A 22,155-nucleotide genomic window follows, 5' to 3' on the forward strand; every position below is an offset into this window, starting at 1 on the left:
TGAATAAAAGTAATAACATGATGACTAAGCAAAAGTAATTAAAATGATTATAAGTATAAGTAATAAAATGATGATCATAAGTAATAAGTAGAAAGTAATTAAAATGATGATTATAATTGATAAGCAAAAGAGTAATTAGAATGATTATAAGTAATATGCAAAAGCAATAAAAACATGATAGTTCAATACACATGCAAAAAATGAATATTCCCCACAGTCTGCAGCAGTTGATTTGTAGTAGGATTGCAATCATATGATCGTCAGCAGGCAGCTACCGCAGTGTTCACTTGTTGTCATAGTTAGTGAGGCCTTGCTGCTATCTGACAATGACACAGAAATCTTTAACAAATCCGTGGATCCAGACTATAAGCCGCATCACTGCCAAAATCTAATCACTTGGCCCTTGTGTCATTTCTGACTTTCCCTGAAAATTTCATCCAAATCTGTTAGTCCATTTTTTAGTAATGTTGCGAACAGGCAGACAGACAGAAAAACGTATGCTAATTGCCACATAACTTCAATGCGTTCCTTGGGGGAGTAATAGACAGGCATTTCAACAATGCTTTTCAGCTGGAATTTGAATTTTGACTCAAGATTTTCCTTTTTGCTGGAAATGCCTTCTTGATTACTAATAATTGATTGGTATTTGCCCTGAAAAATCGCATCCCTAATTTGTTAAGTTGTGGCTGTGCGACCGTTGCAAATAGGCTTAGGCAGTTAAACTTTTTCTCGAGACTCTGGGATTCTCCCTCTCTGTTCTTAAAATTTTCATGAAACAAGCTGCAGTGGGTCATTAAAGAAATAAAAGTGCCCTTCGGACTTTGGTGGTTACTGATTCACAATCCTGTAATGCCCAAAGTAAACAACTTAGCTTGTCTACTGACTTTACAAAATCAAGAATGCAGAGTCATGAATGCATGCAAAGCTATTCCCGAGCCATGTTGGGAGATGCACCGCTATGTTTTATTCACCCCTCTGCACCCTGTGTACCAATGATTCAGCCTGCTCTGGCCTGTTCATCGACTCTTTTAAACCGCCAGCAACACCCTCCTCACCAGGAAGAAGGAGGTGGTCTGCCTTACACAATGCTCCACCGCGAATAATGGCGCTCCACACTGTGAAAATGAGAATTGATCCCCCCGCACATGACATCCCATTGATCTGTATACCTCACGCTTGGTTGTGAAAGCTGCACCTATCTGCCATCACCCTCCTATGTGATGAGAACATGTTTCAAAGCCAGAGACTTCCATCAAGGAGAGTCTTGAAGCCTCTCAACCAATCTCGGTCACATTTTCCAGGTCAGCAAGTGAAGACATCAGCGTGTTTTGCAATCTGGTTTAGCTCCTTCTCCTCCCATTCCACGGACGAGCTCCGGAGTGCTGACCTCCCTATTGAGCAGATAATTGGCTGTCAGCTGCCCTCCATAAAATAGCTGCATGACACTGGAGGTGAAGAAAAAGGACAGGATGATATACAGCCAAGCCAGCACTCTCAGGCAGCCATTCATTTCCCAAACTTTTCTCTTACAGATGATGCCACTGCATTTTGATGAAGACCACTTGTCACCTCAACAGCTTCTTCCCAGAGCTGTCACAGCGCTTCTGAGACCCCTCTACAGCCCACAATCCCCATCTCAGGAGGCTTGGGCTGCAAACCCTGACATTGTGGCTGTTTATTTATCACCCAGTCGTTTCAATCACAAGCCCTCCTGGTCTCAGAACACTGATATTTCCGTGAAAAAAATGGGTACAGAGAACCGTGATCGCACCGAGTACGGCAAGTTGGCCTGGCGACGTACAAAGACGGAGAACACACTCTCTTGTTACCACATTTATGCACAACCCAAAGGGTAAAAACAGCAGTTTGCCAGCTTGTGATGGCTGCAACCAGTAATTTCCTGGAGTCTCTGCAAGCTGCCTGGCACAAAACTATAACAAAATTTTTGTTCTTCACTCCGACTTTTGCATGGATTTAAAAAAAAAATGAAATGTAGCATGTTAATTATTACGCTTTACTGGTGTGTGTAGCCGTATTTTCTTAGTGTTTGACACATCTAGGTTAGCTGTTTCGCTCTGATTCCGGTCTAATCTGAGCTAACCGGCTGCTGGCTGTAGCATATTTAGCAGACAAATGTAAAAATCGAATCAATGTTCTCATGTCTGTTTGTATCTAACCGTATGAATATCTGTTTTTCGTTTTCCCAGATTGAAAATATGAGTCCATGCAATTACAAGTGAAGTCTTAGCTTTTGTTTGTGGCGCCCACTTTAAGAGAAGTTTGCACATTCAGCAGAAAAGTTTAAAAGCCAGAAATAAACTTCTCATTACTCAGTGTTTGAACAGAGTCATAGGTGAGCTGGTGTGCTCGAGCTGCAGGGGAGGGTGTAGAGGGTGTCGAGGTGCAATTTGCGTGTTAATAGCTGTGTGCATACTAAAGCAGGGAAAGGAGTCACGTCCAAGCCATTACAAGGCTGGAAGGGATGATTTAAATGGGTAAAATGTCTAAATATGTCATTTTGATTGTGGTTCAGTCACTGCTAAGAGAGGAACTCGGACGATTCAAATTATGTTTGGTGTAAGATAAAATGTCCTTATACCTCAAGTGCTACTCAGTCACATCAAGAACCGTGCTGCCTAAAGGCACAAGATAAATCCATGCAGAAATCTTATTTTTAGAGCAGTATACATATAGTCTGCCCACTTCTTTATTTGTACTCTATGGGGTGTCAGGTCACCTTATCCTTGTAGCATGCGTCAATGTGCAGAATTAGTGCTTTACGCTGTCGATGTGTCTCTGCACGCCGCCTCCAACACAAAATCCTGCACTTGTGTTGGACTATATTGATTCCCATTAATGTTGTCATATTAACTGAAGCTTTTTGGTAGACGATGGAAGCTTATATCTATGTGGGATGCAAAAATTCACAAGTTCTCTTGTGACGAAATTACCAAGACTCTAGATAAAATGTAGTATCGACAGCAGTGTAGGTTTACTATGTTTAAAGGAGGTTTTGTTGGTATTTCTACATTGACAATGTATCACAAGACTACTTGTATGTGCTGTGAACCCACAGAGAAATATCACCATACTCTGCGGTGTCCCTTAGCTCCATAGAGTTTCAATTTATTGTTTGTTTGGTTTTCTGACTTGCTACCTTAATGTCTTGGTTTGGTCTCACTGCTCTCAGCAGTGTTGTTTTTAGCTCCAGCAGTCAGGTGTATTAAGTTCTATAAACTGTGGACATGCCCAGTGCCTGCCCAGACAGATAAAGATGGCCGATATGCGTAAAAGCAGAAGAAGAAAACGATATTTACTGTGCCGTAGGAGTTGGAAACCTAAAACAGACCTGAAAGAAGAGAAAACATTAGATTATCACATGGCTGGAAACATGGAAACGGAATGCTCAAGTCTCCTTGTAGAGCACTTTTTAGAACTATTAATGTTGACCGAAGTGCAGAATTTAAAAGTAGACGGACTATCTGCATAAACTAAACAGATAAAATAAATTACAGCTTGCAAGTTGCATTATATTACAGGCCAAAGGAATGAGTCTTAAGCAAGAAATTAAGTGTGGTCAGTGCTGGAACAGATCTGATTTGAAAGTTAATCTGTTCCAAGGCTTAGTGGCTGCAGTATAAAATTAGAGATACTGGATTTTTTTGAAGCAGAACCAATTTTAAGGGTGCAAGAAATTTCGATATTGATTAATCTATGTTGGATAATCGGGGAAGCACCAGGACCTAAGCACCTTTTCTATATGCTTTTTAATATTCTCCTTTGAAAACAAACAAAAAAAACAACTGTAAATACCGGTACAGTTTTGCACTTTATCTTCTCTACCAGCATGATTTGCAAATTCTTTTGCACTTTTGTTAACTTATTTTTCTTGAATGTAACGATGGATGTTTAATGGAGTATTTAGGTCATCCTGATCAACATCTGTCTACCTGCCTACCTGCAAAACAAAGTTTTTCTCAGCTAAGATCTTCACGTTTTACCATTTCACAGCTCAATCACGCACATTTATTTTTTTTCCAAGTGTATTTTTTCTTCAGGAAATAGGCGCCTACACACTCATGTAGTTTTGCTGTCACATCAAATTTAAATACATTCTAATCTAAACAAGTCTCCCTCTACCGCTGCTAGCCAATTTTTTTGTCTGCTTTGTTTGATATGCAAACAGGATTTTTTTTTTCCTGTCTGTGAAAGCTGTGGATGCTCACATTAGGAGTCTGATAGATCCGTGCAGTTGCCATTAGTAAGACAAAAAAATAATGCAGCTTTGTCCATTGTTGGTTCTATAAGGATCAGGAATGAAAAGAAAGCCTTTAAATGGAGATAAGGCTAAATTTTTTTGTATATTTTACTGAGAAGCACCAAAACAGATATGTCATTTTTAGTGGCTGTCAGGCTACACTATTCATAACCAACGGACTGCCTGCCAATAGATTATTCCCCTTCATTAAATATGCTGTAATGCAGGGATACAATAGCTAGCACTAAATACTTCATAAAATAAATGCTCGCTGTGAAGTGGAGTTAATGCCTTTGATGATTATTTCATGAATCAAATCAGGGTAGCAGTGTTTCTGCTCGTTGGGTGATTTCAGGCCTCTCGAAACTCCGAGGAGGCTTCCATCAGTGGGAGAGGCGAAGCTGGAGAGCTCTCGTCCTCGCTTTACTTCTCGTTCGGTGCAAATGATTCTTCTGCAGCTGACAAGTATCAGCGGCTCCGTCTGCTGCAGCATGATGGAGACGGGCTGTCAGGTCAGTGCCCGGCGCAGGCACAGAGTGATGTATTCATTTAATTTAAGAATGATGACAAGCAGTACAAAGACAAACCAAGCCAAGCCGGCCGGTCGTATCCATGCAGACCAACGCTACCTTTCTCTCTCCCTCTCTCTCTCTCCCACACACACACACACACACACACACACACACACACACACACACACACACACACACACACACACACACACACACACACACACACACACATACTGTTCGAAGTGTGCAAATGCAATTTAATGTTGTAGAAAAACATTTCCCTGTGATGCCTGTTAATTTACCGTGTGATAATTGTTTTAGTATTAACACGGCCCGCTGTGTGGGGGGCTGATGGGCTGTCATTAGCTCTGTGGAAAGCTTTGAGCCGAGCCGAACCCGACGACAACACGCACTGATCAACGCCCCCCTCTTTTCTTTTTGTTTGACTTTTCTTCTTCTTTTCTTTGTTGCAACAATTAATTTGCTCATCGTCATTCTTGGTGTACAGCAATGCAACAGTGTGATGAATGCGTTTTTATTGAAATGTGTCCACAGGTTGCTGGTACCATTCAGTCATTCAGCGATTAGTGGTGGAGTATTTGTGCACATAGTTGTCTTTCCAAGGCTTATGCAAAGAAATGCATGTGCAGGCCTTGTTTTAGTAATCCAGTGAAATGTGCAAAGATCAAATGTGACTGTATGACGTGAGTTTTTTTCGTTGCATGAAGTCTTTTCATATGTCATACTTCACCTTTCACATTTACCTATCTGAAAATCATATTCATTGTCTTGTGAAATTTTTCCATGTGTAATTTATCCTCATTTCATGGTAATGTGTTTTAAAATCACAATGTACCATTTTCAAAGGAGAATTGAAAAATACACTGGTAGATATACACACGTGGACAAAATTGTTGGTACCCCTCAGTTAAAGAAGGAAAAACCCACAATTCTCACTGAAATCACTTGAAACTCACAAAAGTAACAATAAATAAAAATTTATTGAAAATTAAATAATCAAAAACAGCCATTACTTTTGAATTGTTGATTAACATAATTATTTAAAAAAACAAACTAATGAAACAGGCCTGGACAAAAATGATGGTACCTCTATAAAAGATTGAAAACTATTTGACCAGAGTGACATGATTAACTCAGGTGTGTCATTTAATTGACATCACAGGTGTTTCCAAACTCATAATCAGTCAGTCTGCCTATTTAAAGGGAGACAAGTAGTCACCCTGCTGTTTGGTGAAAAGGTGTGTACCACACTGAACATGGACAACAGAAAGCGAAGGAGAGAATTGTCCCAGGACATCCGAAAAAAAATGATAGACAAACATCTTAAAGGTAAAGGCTATAAGACCATCTCTAAACAGCTTGAAGTTCCTGTGACAGCAGTGGCTCATATTATTCAGAAGTTCAAGACCCACGGGACAGTAGCCAACCTCCCTGGACGTGGCCGCAAGAGGAAAATTGATGACAAATTGAAGAGACGGATCGTTGGAATTGTATCCAAAGAGCCCAGAGCAACCTCCAAAGAAATTAAAGGTGAACTCCAAGGCCAAGGTACATCAGTGTCAGATCGCACCATTCGTCGTTGTTTGAGCCACAGTGGACTTCATGGGAGACGACCAAGGAGGACACCACTGCTGAAAAAAACTCATAAAAAAGCCAGACTGGAATTTGCAAAAATGCATGTTGACAAGCCACAAAGCTTCTGGGAGAATGTCCTTTGGACAGATGAGACCAAACTGGAGCTTTTTGGTAAGGCACATCAACTCTATGTTCATAGACTCAAAAACCAAGCATACGAAGAAAAGAACACTGTCCCTACGGTGAAACATGGAGGAGGCTCAGTAATGTTTTGGGGCTGCTTTGCTGCATCTGGCACAGGGTGTCTTGAAAGTGTGCAAGGTACGATGAAATGTGAAGACTATCAAGGCATTCTGGAGAGAAATGTGCTGCCTAGTGTCAGAAAGCTTGGTCTCAGTCGCAGGTCATGGGTCTTCCAACAGGACAACGATCCAAAACACACAGCCAAAAACACCCAAGAATGGCTGAGAGAAAAGCGTTGGACTATTCTAAAGTGGCCTTCTATGAGCCCAGATCTGAATCCCATTGAACATATGTGGAAGGAGCTGAAACATGCCATTTGGAGAAGACACCCATCAAACCTGAGACAACTGGAGCTGTTTGCTCATGAGGAGTGGGCCAAAATACCTGTTGACAGCTGCAGAACGCTCATTGACAAATACAGAAATCGTTTAATTGCAGTGATTGCCTCAAAAGGTTGTGCAACAAAATATTAAGTTATGGGTACCATCATTTTTGTCCAGCCCTATTTCATTAGTTTGTTTTTTTTAAATAATTATGTTAATCAACAATTCAAAAGTGATGGCTGATTTTGATTATTTAATTTTCAATAAATTTTTATTTATTGTTACTTTTGTGAGTTTCAAGTGATTTCAGTGAGAATTGTGGGTTTTTCCTTCTTTAACTGAGGGGTACCAACAATTTTGTCCACGTGTGTACTGCAAGGCTTGGCAAAAACTTTCTATAAGTAATATATTTCTCTTTTGTCAAGGTGCATTGTCACTGTATCTTAGATTTTATGAAGATGATAAAACCAATAATACAAATTTAGAAATTAAAATTGCTAAACAAAAAGATAAAAATGTAATTTTAATGACCTGTTTTAAACAACACTCAGAAGAAAAAAACATTTGATTTCAATTTAAATACTTAAACCTGCTTATCTAGGTATGCAGCTAATAATTTTGATGTTAACACATGAATGAACTAGAAAAGCACTCGGAGAGTGCAGACCTCCGCCAGGCCATCTGTCTGTCTGTCTGTCTGTTTGTCTGTTAACAGCATAACTCAAAAAGTCATGGACGGATTTTTACAGAATGTCCAGAAGAGCGAAAGTACGGCCATCTCTCAATTGAACAGAGTCCTTCAAAAAAATCCTGGATCCAGACGGTGATCTGGATCACCTCCAAAATCTAATCGATTGTTACTTTTGCTCTTCCGGACATTCTGTAAAAATTTGGTGAAAATCCGTCCATAACTTTTTGAGTTATGCTGTTAACAGACAGACAAACTCCGATGATTACATAACCTCCTGACGGAGGTAAAAATGAGCACATCTCCGTAAATCTGCCCACACAAGTCTGAATAAGGATACAGGTATGATCTTGCCTTGAAAGCAAGCAAAACAGGGCGAAGTTGACATCATGTACTGAGGTTTAGAATGACTGGGCTTGACTGGATGTCTCTGCATGGGAACCGACCTCCATGCCCTTCAGGCCTCAGTGCAGGCTGCTGGGAGTGCATTGCTCAGGTGGAGGTGATGAGGACACAGCTTTGGGGTATTTTGAGACAATGCAGCCTTCTCACAATGGCAATTAGTGGTCCCCACTGATTTCAGTGTCCACCAGGGGAGGTCTGAGGGTGTAAATGGGGCAGCAAGATTCCCAGATGTACTACAGAGCCTTGAGAGACCTGCACTGAAACCGTGGGGAGAGCAATGAAGGGCGATGTGGCTCCATTTTTAAGCCATATTTTACTTACTCATACTTTTTATGATCCATGAAGGGAGCATGCCTTTGGTTTGTTCAGGCAGCCAGGGCCAATAAATATGTAGTTCCTATTAGTATTAGTAATCTTGGTCAAAAGAAATCTGACAAAACAAGATAACGTTGAACAAGACTCAAGTAAATGTCTGTGTTAACCAAACTTATAGTAAAAAGAAAACAAAGGCAAACATCCAGATCTAATGCTGTAAATATCCTTCAGTTCATAGACCATATTTCTCATTCAACTTTGACCCACTGTGCTTACTGTAGTTACAGTATGTGTGCCGTTCTCCCCTGGTGCTTTGTTTGTGCTGGAGTCTTATGAGCTCCTCTCGGTTTAATCATTTTCCAAACAGGAAGATGGATAATTCTGCTGCCCCCAGCCTCGATTGATATTCCGCAGAGTGGGCCCACACTCCCTCTTCATAAATATACATGAGAGCTGTTGAGCTTTGGCACTGAATGGGCTTGATCCCTGTGTGAGTCTGTGTTTTTTGTGCTTGAATATATCTGTGTAGGTGACGTTCCGGCCTGCGTTTGGATTTACGCATTAGAGAGCTGTGTTAGCTAGATGCGGTGTGCTTTAGCTGCATGAAAGTCGGTGCATTCAGGGGCCAGAAGTTCCAGTGTTGGGGTCATTTGCAGCTGCAGGGAAGCTGAAATGTCATGACTGGTTGCCTGCGGCTCTTGGGCTGCTGCTGCTGCTGTCTGTGGCTGGCTAACTCTTAATTTAGCGTGGCTGATGAGAGAGGACAGTCAAGCACACACTGGTGAAACTGACAGAAATATCTTTCTTCTTCTTTGGTTTGACAAACTTTTTAGTTGTTGCTTACATTGCACAATCAGCTGTTTGCTGAAGCATCAAATCATTGTCCGTCATATTTGCATACATTCCTGCTGTCTCTTTGGTAGTGCAGTAGAAGTGTGAGTATTTAGCTCTTAGGGTGCCTTTGTCAAAGTAAAAAAATCAACATATCATTTTAGGTTGCTAATATGACTCTGGTCTCTCCTAAACAGCTAAATAGATCATGTACAAGAGTAATTATAATTATTGGATATTTTGTCCCCAGCAACGCTCCATGATGAGATAAAACAAACTTGTGAATATGAAATGACTTTAGTGACCTCTTGATCACTTCTCTAAGACAGTTGCGAGGCCAAAATGTCAGCTTCTTCACGCGAAATGTCAAATTCTAATTGAGACCCCCATTTTATCTGGCCTTTCCACTAGAGGATGAACCATTACTGCCACTTCTCACTAGTCTTTGACTATTCCATTGGTCCCAGCCTCAGGTCAAGATGTCAACTCTACATCTTTATTCATTTGCAGGGACTTTTCTGCTGATTATGGGGGAGAAAAGTATTTTAGATCTTTGCCTCTAAAGAAATATTTCTAAAATAATTCTCTAACCGGCTTTGGACATTGTCTGCAACGTGGAATATGCTCCCTTTGCAAGGTGCTGATAAACCTCTGTTTACCCCTCTGAACAATTAGAGGAGAAATCCTATTTGGGACCTCGGTCTGAGCTGATGTTTGGCAACGATTATCTGATAATGTCAAGAGTTTACAGATCCAGTCTTTATCCTCCTGGACTGCTTGCAGAAATATTAAACATTTGAAGTTTCCAAGTTAAAATCTGAATGGTAACCATTAGCACATTAGTGCCGAGAACAGCAGTCACTGTTACCAAGCTGAGCTAACATGCTTTTTTAATGTATGCTCACTGGCCACTTGATTAGGTACACATTGCTAGTAAAAGGTTGGACCCCCTTTTACCTTCAGAACTGTCTTAGTTCTTTGTGGTGCTTTCAACAAGGTGTTGGAAACATTTCTCAGATTTTGGTTCATATTGACCTGATAACATCAAGCAGTTGGTGCAGATTTGTTGGCTGTACATCTATGATCCCAATCGCCTGTTCCACCACATCCTAAAGGTTCTGTTGGAGATCTGGTGACTTGAAGGCCATTTGAGTACAGTGAGCTCATTGTCCTGTTCAAGAAACCAGTTTGAGAAGATTTGAGCTTTGACATGCTGCATTATCCTGCAGGAAGTAGCCATCAGAAGATGAGTACACTGTGGTCATAAAGGGATGGACTTGATTAGCAACAATACTCAGGTATGCTGTGGAGTTTAAACCACACTCAGTTGGTACTAAAGGGCCTAAAGTGTGCCAAGAAAATGTCTCCCACACCATTACAACACTACCACCAGCAGCCTGAATGGTTGACACAAGGCAGGATGGATTCATGCTTTCATGTTGTTTACACCAAATTCTGAATGTTGCAGCTGAAATGGAGACTCATCAGGCCAGGAAACATTCTTTTCAATCTTCAGTTGTCAAATTTTGGTGAGCATGTGCGAACTGTACAATCAGTTTCCTGTTCCTAGCTGACAGGAATGGCACCCAGTGTACTCTTACTTCCATTTCTCACTGTTGATCACAACTTCCCAACTAATTTCTCCTCCAGAATTGTTTTGCCACATACTTCCTCTTTTTTCTCACTGCAAAGTTTATTGGAGTTACAGCAAGTTGTTGCACCAGAGTCTTCCGTTGTTTTGTTTCTCATGAGATCACATCAGGTGGTGCACTACTCCCTTTGGCACGTTAATATCAAAATATTCTGTTGTGCTTCTGTGAAGTTTCATGTTACACGTGCAATGCAACTGAAATTCAACATTTTGTGACATTGTTGCACTCCTGCAGTATCTCAACAACTTGTCCAGGAACCAAAGCATCTCTGACCTCTGACCTTTTGCGTTCCTCTGCAGCTACTTTGAGCTGGAGAGCAGCGGGGTGAGAGAGGAGATCCGCTACCACTACCGCTTCAAAGGCAAGCCACGCTCCGAGTCCTTCCCCTACCGCCTCGCCGACGGCCAGTGGCACAAGATCGCCCTGACCATCAGCGCCTCCCACCTACTGCTGCACGTCGACTGTAACAGGTAACACACACACACACACACACACACACACACACACACACACACACACACACACACACACACACACACACACACACACACACTCCAAAGCACCTCCTGAAACACCTTGATAGATCTGTCACAAGTGGCTGCGCCGATTTATTTTTGCCGTGCTCCTTTGAAGTGACACGTCTAATGAGGTGTCTGTGTTTATCAAGGTAAATATTTGTTGGGTACCGTCTCAGTGTGGGTGACAGGCTGTTAACAGTGCCGACAATGCAGCATTCAAGGACAAATTAACACGCAGCAAGAGCAGTGCTGTATCTTTACATAACATCCTGCGTCTCGGCTGTATATAGAAAGTGTCTTCGGCTCCCACTGTTCCTTAATGAAGTGGGAGGTAGCAATGATATAATCGCTTCATCGATTGGCCAGTGAAGACTCTTTTCTGAAGGAGCACTCAGTCAGAGCTGATCCATAAACATGCACTTCAGCTGTGACAATCTTTCTCCGTCCCCACGTTCCCCCCGGAGAGCCAGGAAGCCATCACTTGTCCTTTCCTTAATGCAGCTGCTAGACAGACACACTGTGAGCAAGCGATGTAAATTTTAGCAGAGGCGTCGCTCTGTCACCTCTCGTGGAAGAAAAGTTGTATGATGCACGGGAGGATTTGCCCGGTTATATTGATTCTTCCCAGACACCGCATTATACCCATCAGGCCGGTGGTTTGTCGATTAATTATCGCCGCAGTGGATGTCTGTCAGATGAGGCTGTAGTGAAGATAAAAGAGGGCTGGCATCAGAGTGTTATTAGGGAGAAAAGATCAAAACATAATTGGATGAATTTGGAATCAAAACTTTTTGCCTGTACAGTCCTCGGAGGAGAGCCGGAGTAATTAAGAGCTGGTGAAATTGAATAAGTTGCTTTGGTGCCGTTTGTCACCTGAATCTTTCTTAATCTTAGCTTTAAAGATGTTTTTATTGAGTCAAAACCATTGTCTCTCCAATTCCTATCTTGTTTGCACAGTACATCTCTGTCATGCTAGCTACAGACCTCATTCTGCTGTTTTCATTTTCGTATTTGTCTCCTTTATCTTGTTTTATCTCCAGTTTTTTAATTTTATTTCTCTGTGTCTGAATTATTGGTGTTTTTCATGCAGCTAACAAAGTCATTGTTGGAATCCTTTAGCATCAGTGCTCAGTTATACATGTATTATTCCTTGGGCCAGTCTGAAAATCAATACCACCTCAGGTAAATAGGGTTGATATGAGCAGATTAATGTGTGATAGCCTTTCTAGAATGGTAGCTTAGTTATCTTTTCCCCCAAAGATGAACATTTCACACAATAGCAACCTTCGTGCAAAACAATGAGGGTAAACTAATCAGTTGAAGAATATTTCATTGTTGTTTTAAGCAAGCTAATTTCATTTTGCTTTATTTCAGGTTGCACTGCACTCATTTGCAGCTTAAATTTGACCAGATTCAAGTTTTGTCTTTAGGTAGTCTGATGAAATTGTACTATGAAGCACTGCCAATTGTCTTTACAGTTCTCATTGCTACTGCTGCTGCTTTATTAGTACTACATTATTAGGATTGCTTAGTTACACGATGAGTGCACGCAAAAAATAAAAAGTCTTCAAGGCAAACACAAATCATTCACTGTTGTAACAATAACTGTAGCCTAGTGTCATTAAGAGATGTGGAAACCGCTGCTCAGGGCTGCAGAAATCAGACAACATCCTCCAATTCTTGCTGTTGCCAAGGATATCGAAAAAGGAAAAAATGTGTCATTTGCAATGATATTACCAATGTTGTAGCTTTTTCACCACGAAGAAGAGTCTTGCTTGTTTCTTTACAAAAGAAGCCGTGACTAAACCAGCAAAACAGAGTTCTGGAAGGTCGCTTCGAGAAGCGCCAAGTACCTCAAAAGTGTTGTATTTTCTGCAGCACATTGAGCAAATAGGTGGAAGGGCAGAAAATAAGAGGATTCGGTGTGTTAACATGTATGCGTATAAGACAGATCTGGACTCCAAAGAGGAAGAATGAACATGCATTTAGAACTTTAACTATGTTAATAGTGCTTATAAGAATTTAGTGCAGCAGGTGAACAATAACGATGAGTGGATTAACATCCTGAAAGAAGCACTGTTGCGAATTCTTGTGTTAATTGTAAATGTAGATAATTAGTATTTATGCTAGTTGCCCCCGTTATATAATTATAGTTTCTCTTGAATTGTGTCAACATTTAATTTAATCCCTTAATTGATTCTTTATTCATTCATTATTGCCTGTGCAGAAGTCACAGATGAAGTAAGCTTTGATTTCAGTATATAAGCTATTTTTCTGGTCAGTAGTGCTCTGTTAAACTTGTTTTCACCTCCTACCTTGATAAAGTTGGTGTGTAAGGTTAGTTTGGGCTGCAAACTTCAAAGATTTTAAACTTACTGATAGTCTATGAGCTGATTATCTGGGACATCAAGTTTTATCTGGAAAGAAATAAGCTAAAATTGTGTTATTTCATAGAAATCACTTTATTTTACAGGTCATATTTCAAATAGTTTGCAACGAAAAGATTCTGTACTAAACAATTAATTCTGCTCTCCTTCATTCAAGCATGAAGCCATTAATGAGTGATCAGTCACGAAAAGTCAAGTGATGAAATTTCAGGGACTATTTGGCTGAACTGCAAATAATATGACAATAAAAGTGTACATAATAAAATATCTGTGGTCTGTAGAGCCATTGTTTCTTTTCCAGTGTTGGTACAATGTTCCTGCTCAGGTTGATTCCAGGTTTTTATATAGAAATGAAAAATTAAAGAAATTCAGTTCTAGTTTTCTTCTGTTTCTATGATTTATGGCATTATAACTGCATCATATATGGATAGACATTGTTGAATTCAATCTACTAGAAGCAGGACATAAAAATAATGTGACAGGAGCAAAAAAAAAAAACTCTCTAAAACCATTAGGAATTCAGAGGGTTAATGTTCCCTTTCTCCCGAAAAAAGAAGCTGAACATTATTTAGTAACTCTGTGCTCTCTGGCAGCAGCTTTTTATCCATCAATACAGATTATCTTCCTGGAAAACTCAACAAGCGTCAAAGCTCAAAGATACGCATCACCACTTCAGGATGAAAACAGGATGCCGAGGTTTGTGAGTTGGGCTCTTAGCCTTGAGTTGAAGTGACAGGCTTTGTATCCAGGCAACCATATGCACAAGTCGTCAAGAGATCGCACCAGTTCAACTAAATCTGCAGGGAGGGATGTGATTCAGATTATGAATCTGTGCTGAGGACTGTCTTATGATCTTTTAGCTTTGATCGCTCACCATAGTTAAACTATCAGCAGCTAAATAGAAACTCCTCCCAAAGTCCATTACTACAGAAATCAGTAAGAAGAAAAATCCATAATCTCCAAATCTTTCCTAAATGGCTTAAGAAATAATAAAATGTCACCCGTGGGTATCTGCTTTGCACCAGTCTGAGGGTGAGTCGAGGTTTTAGGGATATTAGACCTATAGGCCTAATAATAATCCATATGAAATATGAACCTGAGGTAATATAATGTTACCTGCAGGAATAAACTTTATGGCCCAGGCTGTTGTTTTTATGGGGCCCTATATCTTGTTATTAGACTTTATTCTACTTTCCATTGTGGAACACTTTGTGCTCTGGACCAGAAAAGTGCTACGGCAAACAAAAAAGTTTTCTTCCTGCTGATTAAAATATTGAAATCAGTACATAATACTTACTATTTCTGTTCTGATGTTCTCTAAATTTGTGTATCTACTGGTACTGCTGTCTTCCAATCATACAATCCTATACAACTAAACCGATTTGCCATTTATATTAAAAAAAAAACCACAGTTTTGTTTTTAAATGATATTTTAAAGGTTTGCCAAAATATCATCAAATCAAATCAAATATACTTCATTAAACCTGAAGGAAATTGAGATATCCAGCAGGGCATTATGCTACAAATATACAATAAGTCACAATGAAGTATAAAAACGATATCAAATTTAATGAAATGTCATATAAAGACAGGGCAGTCTGATAAACAAAGTCCACCATCTCTACCAGGACGAGTTGAAGAGCCAGATAGCTCTGGGGACAAAGGACTTCCTGAGTCGGTCTGTGGAGCATTTCAGCGACTGTAGCCTGCCACTGAACATAGAATAGAATAGAATATCCTTTTTTGTCACACAATGGGGAATTTGCATTGTCACAGCAGCAAAGTGACAGTAAGTAAAATCAGGAGAACACATCTATACATTAAAGACATTAGATATGTACACTATATATACACACACAATATAAATAAGAAAAAAAATACCCACAGGAATACTAACAACACATGCTCCTCTGTCCGTCCAAAGTGCTGTATAGGGGGTATTGGGGTTATCTATGTTGCACAGGAGCTTGTTCGGACAATGTCATTCAGCCACCTTGACCACAGAGTCCTGCTCCTTTCCCACAACTTTGCTCATCTTGTTGACCTGCTTGTCAAGTCTGTTCCTTTCCCTGACCTTTACATTCCCTTTCATGCTTTGCGAGACACTTTCACAATGACAGCTACATGTTAGAAGCTTGGTTGAGTTTAAACATCAAAACCACTTGGTTAAGTTTTGGAAAATAGCACAGTTTTGGATAAAACATAAGCGTTTACAATATGTGTGAAACTTTTGCTCCTTTGTCTGGGTTTTGTCTTAGAAAACTGCAGTAGCTGTTAACTTACAAAACACAAAGACACTGCTGGTTTGTTGGTAAAAACTGAGTTTATCCAGATTCTCTGAAGGTGAGCGCACATGTACCAGTGTTTACAGTGAGCAGAGGATTTCTTTTCATGGGTTTCTATACATAGTTTTGTAACTTTGAGCCAATGGTCAAGACATAATGCCTACTAGAGAAGAAAATGTACACTACCGTTCAAAAGTTTGGGATCACCCAGGCAATTTCATGTTTTCCATGCAAACTCACACTTTTATGCATGTGCTAACATAACTGCACAAGGGTTTTCTAATCATCAATTAGCCTTCAACTTGACTAGCTAATACAATGTAGCATTAGAACACAGGAGTGATGGTTGCTGGAAATGTTCCTCTGTACCCCTATGGAGATATTCCATTAAAAATCAGCCATTTCCAGCTAAAATAGTCATTTACCGCATTAACAATGTCGAGACTGGATTTGTGATTAATTTAATGTTATTTTCATTGAAAAAAGGGCTTTTCTTTCAAAAATTTCTAAGTGACCCCAGAATTTTAAAACGTATTGTGGTTTTGTAAGTTTAAGCTAATGGTCAGGTTTCCATACCATGTAAGAAATGCTGAGTCCAACTTTCCAAAGACATAAAGCCCACTAGAGATGAAAAAAGATGAGTCTGATGCCATATTCTAAGAACTTTATGTAAACAGCACATAAACATGCTGAGCTTGTTCAAAGTCTCTCCACTGACATGAAACAGTTAACCCAGAAACCAGGCTGAACAAATAGTTAATTAACTTATAAATAAATGATGACCTAAGAGCTTAGTTTGTTTTCATAGTTCTGATGGTTGCCTGTGATCTGGCTGAAAATATGTTTCATTTAGCAGATGCCAAGCAACGTACATGTGAGAGTAGATACAACACAAACAAGGGTCTAGTCAGACGAAAAGAACCTTGAAGTAGATCAGGAGGTCTTCATGCTAGAGCTGATCAGTTGGTCATCAAGGTGAGAGTGTCTGCATGCTCACCAAACATCTCCCATCATGCACCGGGTGAAATGGAAATGTCCAGCACCGTCACCTCTGCTCTTATCTATCTGCGTTTACCCTGCTGGCATATTAAATTGTCTTCAAAACAGCAATCACAGCTCATGATTTCGTCTGAGAAACACTTTTTTCGGCCAGTTGTGATGCTATAATGAGGACATTTTTATTGTAATTTATTTACCCCCCCAGTCACTTTGATCGCCAGCATCGACTCATCTCAACATCTCAAAATCCATGTTCAAGCCCCGCGGCCTTTCTAAAACTGTGAGTTTGGTCAAAAATGGCTCAAGTCAGAGCTAAAAGAAGTAGAAGCTAAAATGTTAATATGACCCTGCCCACATAGCATTTGGCTTTTCACTACAAGGGCAGTGACCTCCGCGTGTTCGGCTCGAATCATTTAAAATCACCAGCGCTGGGTATTTACAGGAAGCCAAGAAGCTTATGTGCAGTGAATATAATATTAAAAAAGTCTAGTTTGGATAGCCTAAAGAGCTGAAATGAAAAGCCATTAGACCAAGCTGCTGTATATCTACTTTCATTTGATAACTGACTCGAGTATATTTTTCATCATGAGCTCTCCAGCAATAAAACTTGTAATTTAATGCTTTTGTATAGTGGATAAACACTGCAGTGACTTGAATATGTTCAGAATTAACAATCAGAGTTTCCCTGTCCTCATGTAAACTATCATAAACACAAAGTGTGGCAGTAGTTGATCTATAGACTGGATTTAAATGAGTTGCAGTGAAAGACAGTTGCTAGATTTGATTTGCACTCTGAGTACACGCAAAGCTATTTTTCAAGTCTTTATTTTTTGTGGAGTGTTAATGAAGTCATTCCACTCAAATTAATTAGACGTTCAATCGTATTTTTTTCCTCCCCTAGATGTTCTGTCACACTACAGCACCCAAGTAAATGTGACTTTGCAAAAAGTTTTGTGCAACAAAGAAACGAGGGAAATAGAAAATTCATATCCCTGCTCGCCAGATACTCTCCCTTCTCCTGAGTGTTCGCAGCGTTTCTCTATTCAAAGCAAATTGTTGGACCCATTAGCCTTGAAATTTTAAGTGGCTTAATTTCTGCTCTAAACCACACTTTATTGATTTCACGCCTCATTAAATGGTTTTAAGTGTCTATAAATTTGAGAGAGTGCAGTTTATCTTCACATCTTCAGGTGGACTTTTACCTCGTGGGGTTGCTTTATTGAGGCCAGTTTCACACCCAAACTGTGGCTCTGCACAGAATGCAGTCGGGCCCTCGAGGTTTGTATTTAACTGCACCGTAAATGAGGCTGGTGGTTGCAATGCAACGACTCACAAAACTCAGCCAGTCAATATTTATAATATGAAAGGGGTTGTTTGGCATTTTGGGAAATCTGCTGATTCGCTGTCTTGTCAAAAGTCAGATGAGGAGATCGATAGTAATCTCATGTCTGTGGTTCAGTATGAAGCTGCAGGTGAGAGATTGTTAGCTTAGCATAAAGGCTGGAAGTGGTTTATCAATCAGGCTGAAAACTTTAGGTTTAAAGATTTAAAAACAAGGCATGATGTGTGAATATTGCGTGTCAGATTTAGCCATTTTTAGATACAGCTGACTAGAAAAAGGCCGCTGCTTGCTCATATTTTTAGCCATAAAAAAGTTTATCATACTGCTGATAAATTGTAAAAATTGTCTTTCTGCTTGTGCACCTAAAAGGCAGCTCTGTGGCAAACCAAGAGCAGCAACATTTTGCAGAAATTAGGGTGCATCTCAGAAGTCTGTAAAAGGAACATCTGTGCCCATTCAACATGTTGTCAAAATGAAAAATAATGGTGGAAACCGCTGATTAAAAAAAATATCTGGTGTGCCTTGAATTGTAAGCTCATTTGGGCCAGTTCTGTTTGTTTTTGCCAGCTGCTGCGATGCCGTCTGACAAATGTTTCAGAAATGGAAAACAAAATGAAAACATGTGTTGGGTGTCAGCAGGGGCGCCCAAAGAAACCTACAAAGCAAAATCAGAAACCGCACCAAAATGTAGTACAACTATGAGGCAGATTTTGGTTGACACACAGAGATGAAACGCTGTTTTTCCAAGTGAAAAAACGCACACTCCTGTCCCCTGGCCACACGTGTGTCTTCTTTGGAGGTTGCCGAAGGGCATTCTGGGAAATTAATACACACGCGTTGCAATGTCACATTTCATTCTCCTGCTTTCCCGCCTGCGAATAGCTCTAAAATAATAATTCCAGGCACAGTAATGAATTCCGACACTGTTTAAATGTCTTTGACCCACATTGCTCATCATCATTATTAAATGAATCGAATGCTCCCTTAATAATCTATGTACATTTTAGATGTTGCACCAGTCGGGAAAAGAGAATTGCTCATCAGTGCTCTTTTCTTCAGAGACTGCTGTCAGTTTAGAAAGTCTGACAGATGTTTATGTAGAGTTTTTTCCCCCCATTTTGTCAGAAAAAAACAATACAACATGTGAATTAACAGTAAATGAATGAGCAGCTATTTTTGCTTCTACACTCCTTTGAAGGCAATGTAGTTAATTATACAGTGTATTAATTGCAATTGTCCTAATTAGTAGTATTTTTAGTCACTTTAAGTTGCCACTGAAACAGCAAGAGTGCCTCAGATTTGTTGCTGCATGTGAAACACAAGAAACGGCAACATTATCCTCTATTTGACTGACTTGATCCATTTGGATATCCCTGCCATACCTGTCTGTGTCTTTGACATTGTTTGTTACAAGAAGCAAATCCTCTGGCTTTCTGCAGGGCAACAGCTTCAATTTGTACCTGTCATCTTGTTTGACTGCACTGCGCAAGTCTCTGTCTGCGAGTGAAGGAGTCCTGCCTTGGGTTGGGATTTGGGCTTAATCTGAAGGTGGATCTAGAAACATGGAAATTTTGCTGCTGCTGTTTGCTCTGCTGTCCTTGTCCGAGATCGATCCGAAAGGGAACATGAAGGTGGTAAAGACGTGCGTGCTGAGTGCGCACGGTGTTGCCTTTGGCTGGGAAGAGGCCTGTCATTGAACATCAGAGCTTTGGAAATAGAAAATGTACTCTTTGACAAAGAGACAGAAAAACGGTTTGAAGTATTTATTTTCATATGACACAAAAATGAGGGTTATTTATCAAGATTTTATGAATAATATCAGTAGATGATTACCCAAATCTTAATAACCAGACAATAATGGCAGAAACTCTAAAAAAAAAGGACAATTTTTAGCATAATAACAAAAACCTAGATGTCAGTTAACTGCGATTTAATAATCAGCATGTGATAGCTGAATGGCTACGTGTCTTGCAGTGTGTCAAACCTTTCCCTGCTGTCTCACACTGTTAATTGTCAGGTGAGGTTAATTACCAAAAACCTCAGTTAAATAGGTGTAACACCCTTCATTAACATTTGCTCAGTCGTCAATAAATAGATGTTAAAATGTTTAATTTTCTTGAGGGTTCCCGTTACCTAAACCCCTGAAGACTCATTGCTGTTTTAAAAGGGCACATTTAGAAATATTTCCAGATGTATAAAGTCTTTGCCTCTTTCTCCACCCAGCTGTCAACTACTAACAAGTTACAATTTCATTCAGCAGACACTTTTATCCAAAGTGACGTACGCTACTGTTCAAAATGTCCTAGAAATGTTTAGAAATGTCCTTATTTTTTAGAAAGAAAAGCATATTTTTTTCATTGACGATAACATTATATTGATCAGAAATCCAGTCTAGACATTGCTGATGTGGTAAATGACTGTTCTAGCTGGAAATGGCTGATTTTTAATGGAATATCTCCATAGGGGTACAGAGGAACATTTCCAGCAACCATCACTCCTGTGTTCTAATGCTACATTGTGTTAGCTAATGGAGTTGAAAGGCTCATTGATGATTAGAAAACCCTTGTGCAGTTATGTTAGCACATGGATAAAAGTGTGAGTTTTCATGAAAAACATGAAATTGTCTGGCTGACCCCAAACTTTTGAACAGTAGTGTATATCTGAGAGTTCATACAACACAAGCAAGGATCTAGTCAGGAGAAAACAACCTGGATAAGAACCATTAAACAAGTTCAAGTGTGAACTTGCTGCACTTTAAGCACACTAGCTCATCTACAGCTCTGCTTAAACCCTGTGCAACTAAATACTGGAGTAATTCAGGCATTTATGTTGGAGCCAGAAATCGATTCTAAAGGCGAATAGTTCAGAAAGTGTCACTCTACAGGTTGACATGATTGGTTCCTTAGGTTTGTTTTGGTTGACTCAAACTCTGCTTTTGTCTCTAAAATCATGACAGGACAGTTATAAGATGGAAATGCTCAGCCATGACTGCTTATTTTGCTGATTATGTGTCTGTTAGTAGGTAAATAACACCATATTGACGGTCCAACATGCAAAGAAAACAATGGATTTTCACATTTATGGCGGTGTTGTCTTAAATGCTCATTCCTGAGCTCTGAAGCACTATAGCCACTATTTTCTGTGAAAACAGATATCAGATAATAACTTACTGCAGAGATTTTCTTCAGGAAGTGCGATTGGTAGTTTACCTTTATTTTCTCACTATTGTCACCAACAACTGCTTAGCTGCATAGATAAGATGATAATGAGTGTAGAAGCTGAAGGATGTGAGGTTATACTGTTCTGCTGCACTTTGAGTCCCAAGGCCGACTATATAACCGGAGCAGGAGTTAAGTCTAAAGGTTTATTTTTAATTCTCTGACTTATCAGTTTTGATTTGTTCTGTCGAGTGAATTTCATTTGTGTAGCTCAATGTCACAACTCACAAATTTTCCTCAAAAGGCTTCAAAATCTGCACAGCTTGCAAAACCCTCCGCCCTTATTCAGTTAAATGAACATGATGCTCGCCTGCCACACCGCAGAGATTTTAGATATATAGGCTCCCTGCTACACATCTTATTATCCCATCCATTAAGTTATGCAAGAGAAGCCTCCACTCTGTCCTATTAACAACAAAATAAATCCACTGCTTCCTCCATTCCATCATGTACACGATTTTCCACTTAGTGTGTTCTGGCTGGTTCAAGTGGAGCTTTGGGAAATCTGCAGCACAGTCTGAATGAAGCCCCCATGAAGCCGTGTTTGAGTTCAGTTAATGAACTTCCTTCTGTTGGAGTTGTT

General features: G+C 39.9%; 1 protein-coding gene across 3 annotated transcripts in view; it reads left to right on the forward strand.

Moving 5' to 3' along the window:
- The window catches only part of LOC110955612 (protein kinase C-binding protein NELL1), a 393,573-nt gene that overhangs the window by 71,196 nt on the left and 300,222 nt on the right, over window positions 1-22,155 (forward strand). For all 3 annotated transcript variants that reach the window (XM_022200669.2, XM_051945028.1, XM_022200668.2), the window contains exon 4: window positions 11,123-11,293. In XM_022200669.2, the coding sequence (XP_022056361.1) occupies window positions 11,123-11,293 (171 nt within the window). The remainder of the gene's footprint in view (window positions 1-11,122; window positions 11,294-22,155) is intronic.

The sequence above is a fragment of the Acanthochromis polyacanthus genome, chromosome 2 (genome assembly GCF_021347895.1).
Source record: "Acanthochromis polyacanthus isolate Apoly-LR-REF ecotype Palm Island chromosome 2, KAUST_Apoly_ChrSc, whole genome shotgun sequence".
In the NCBI taxonomy this organism is placed as follows: Eukaryota; Metazoa; Chordata; class Actinopteri; family Pomacentridae; genus Acanthochromis; species Acanthochromis polyacanthus.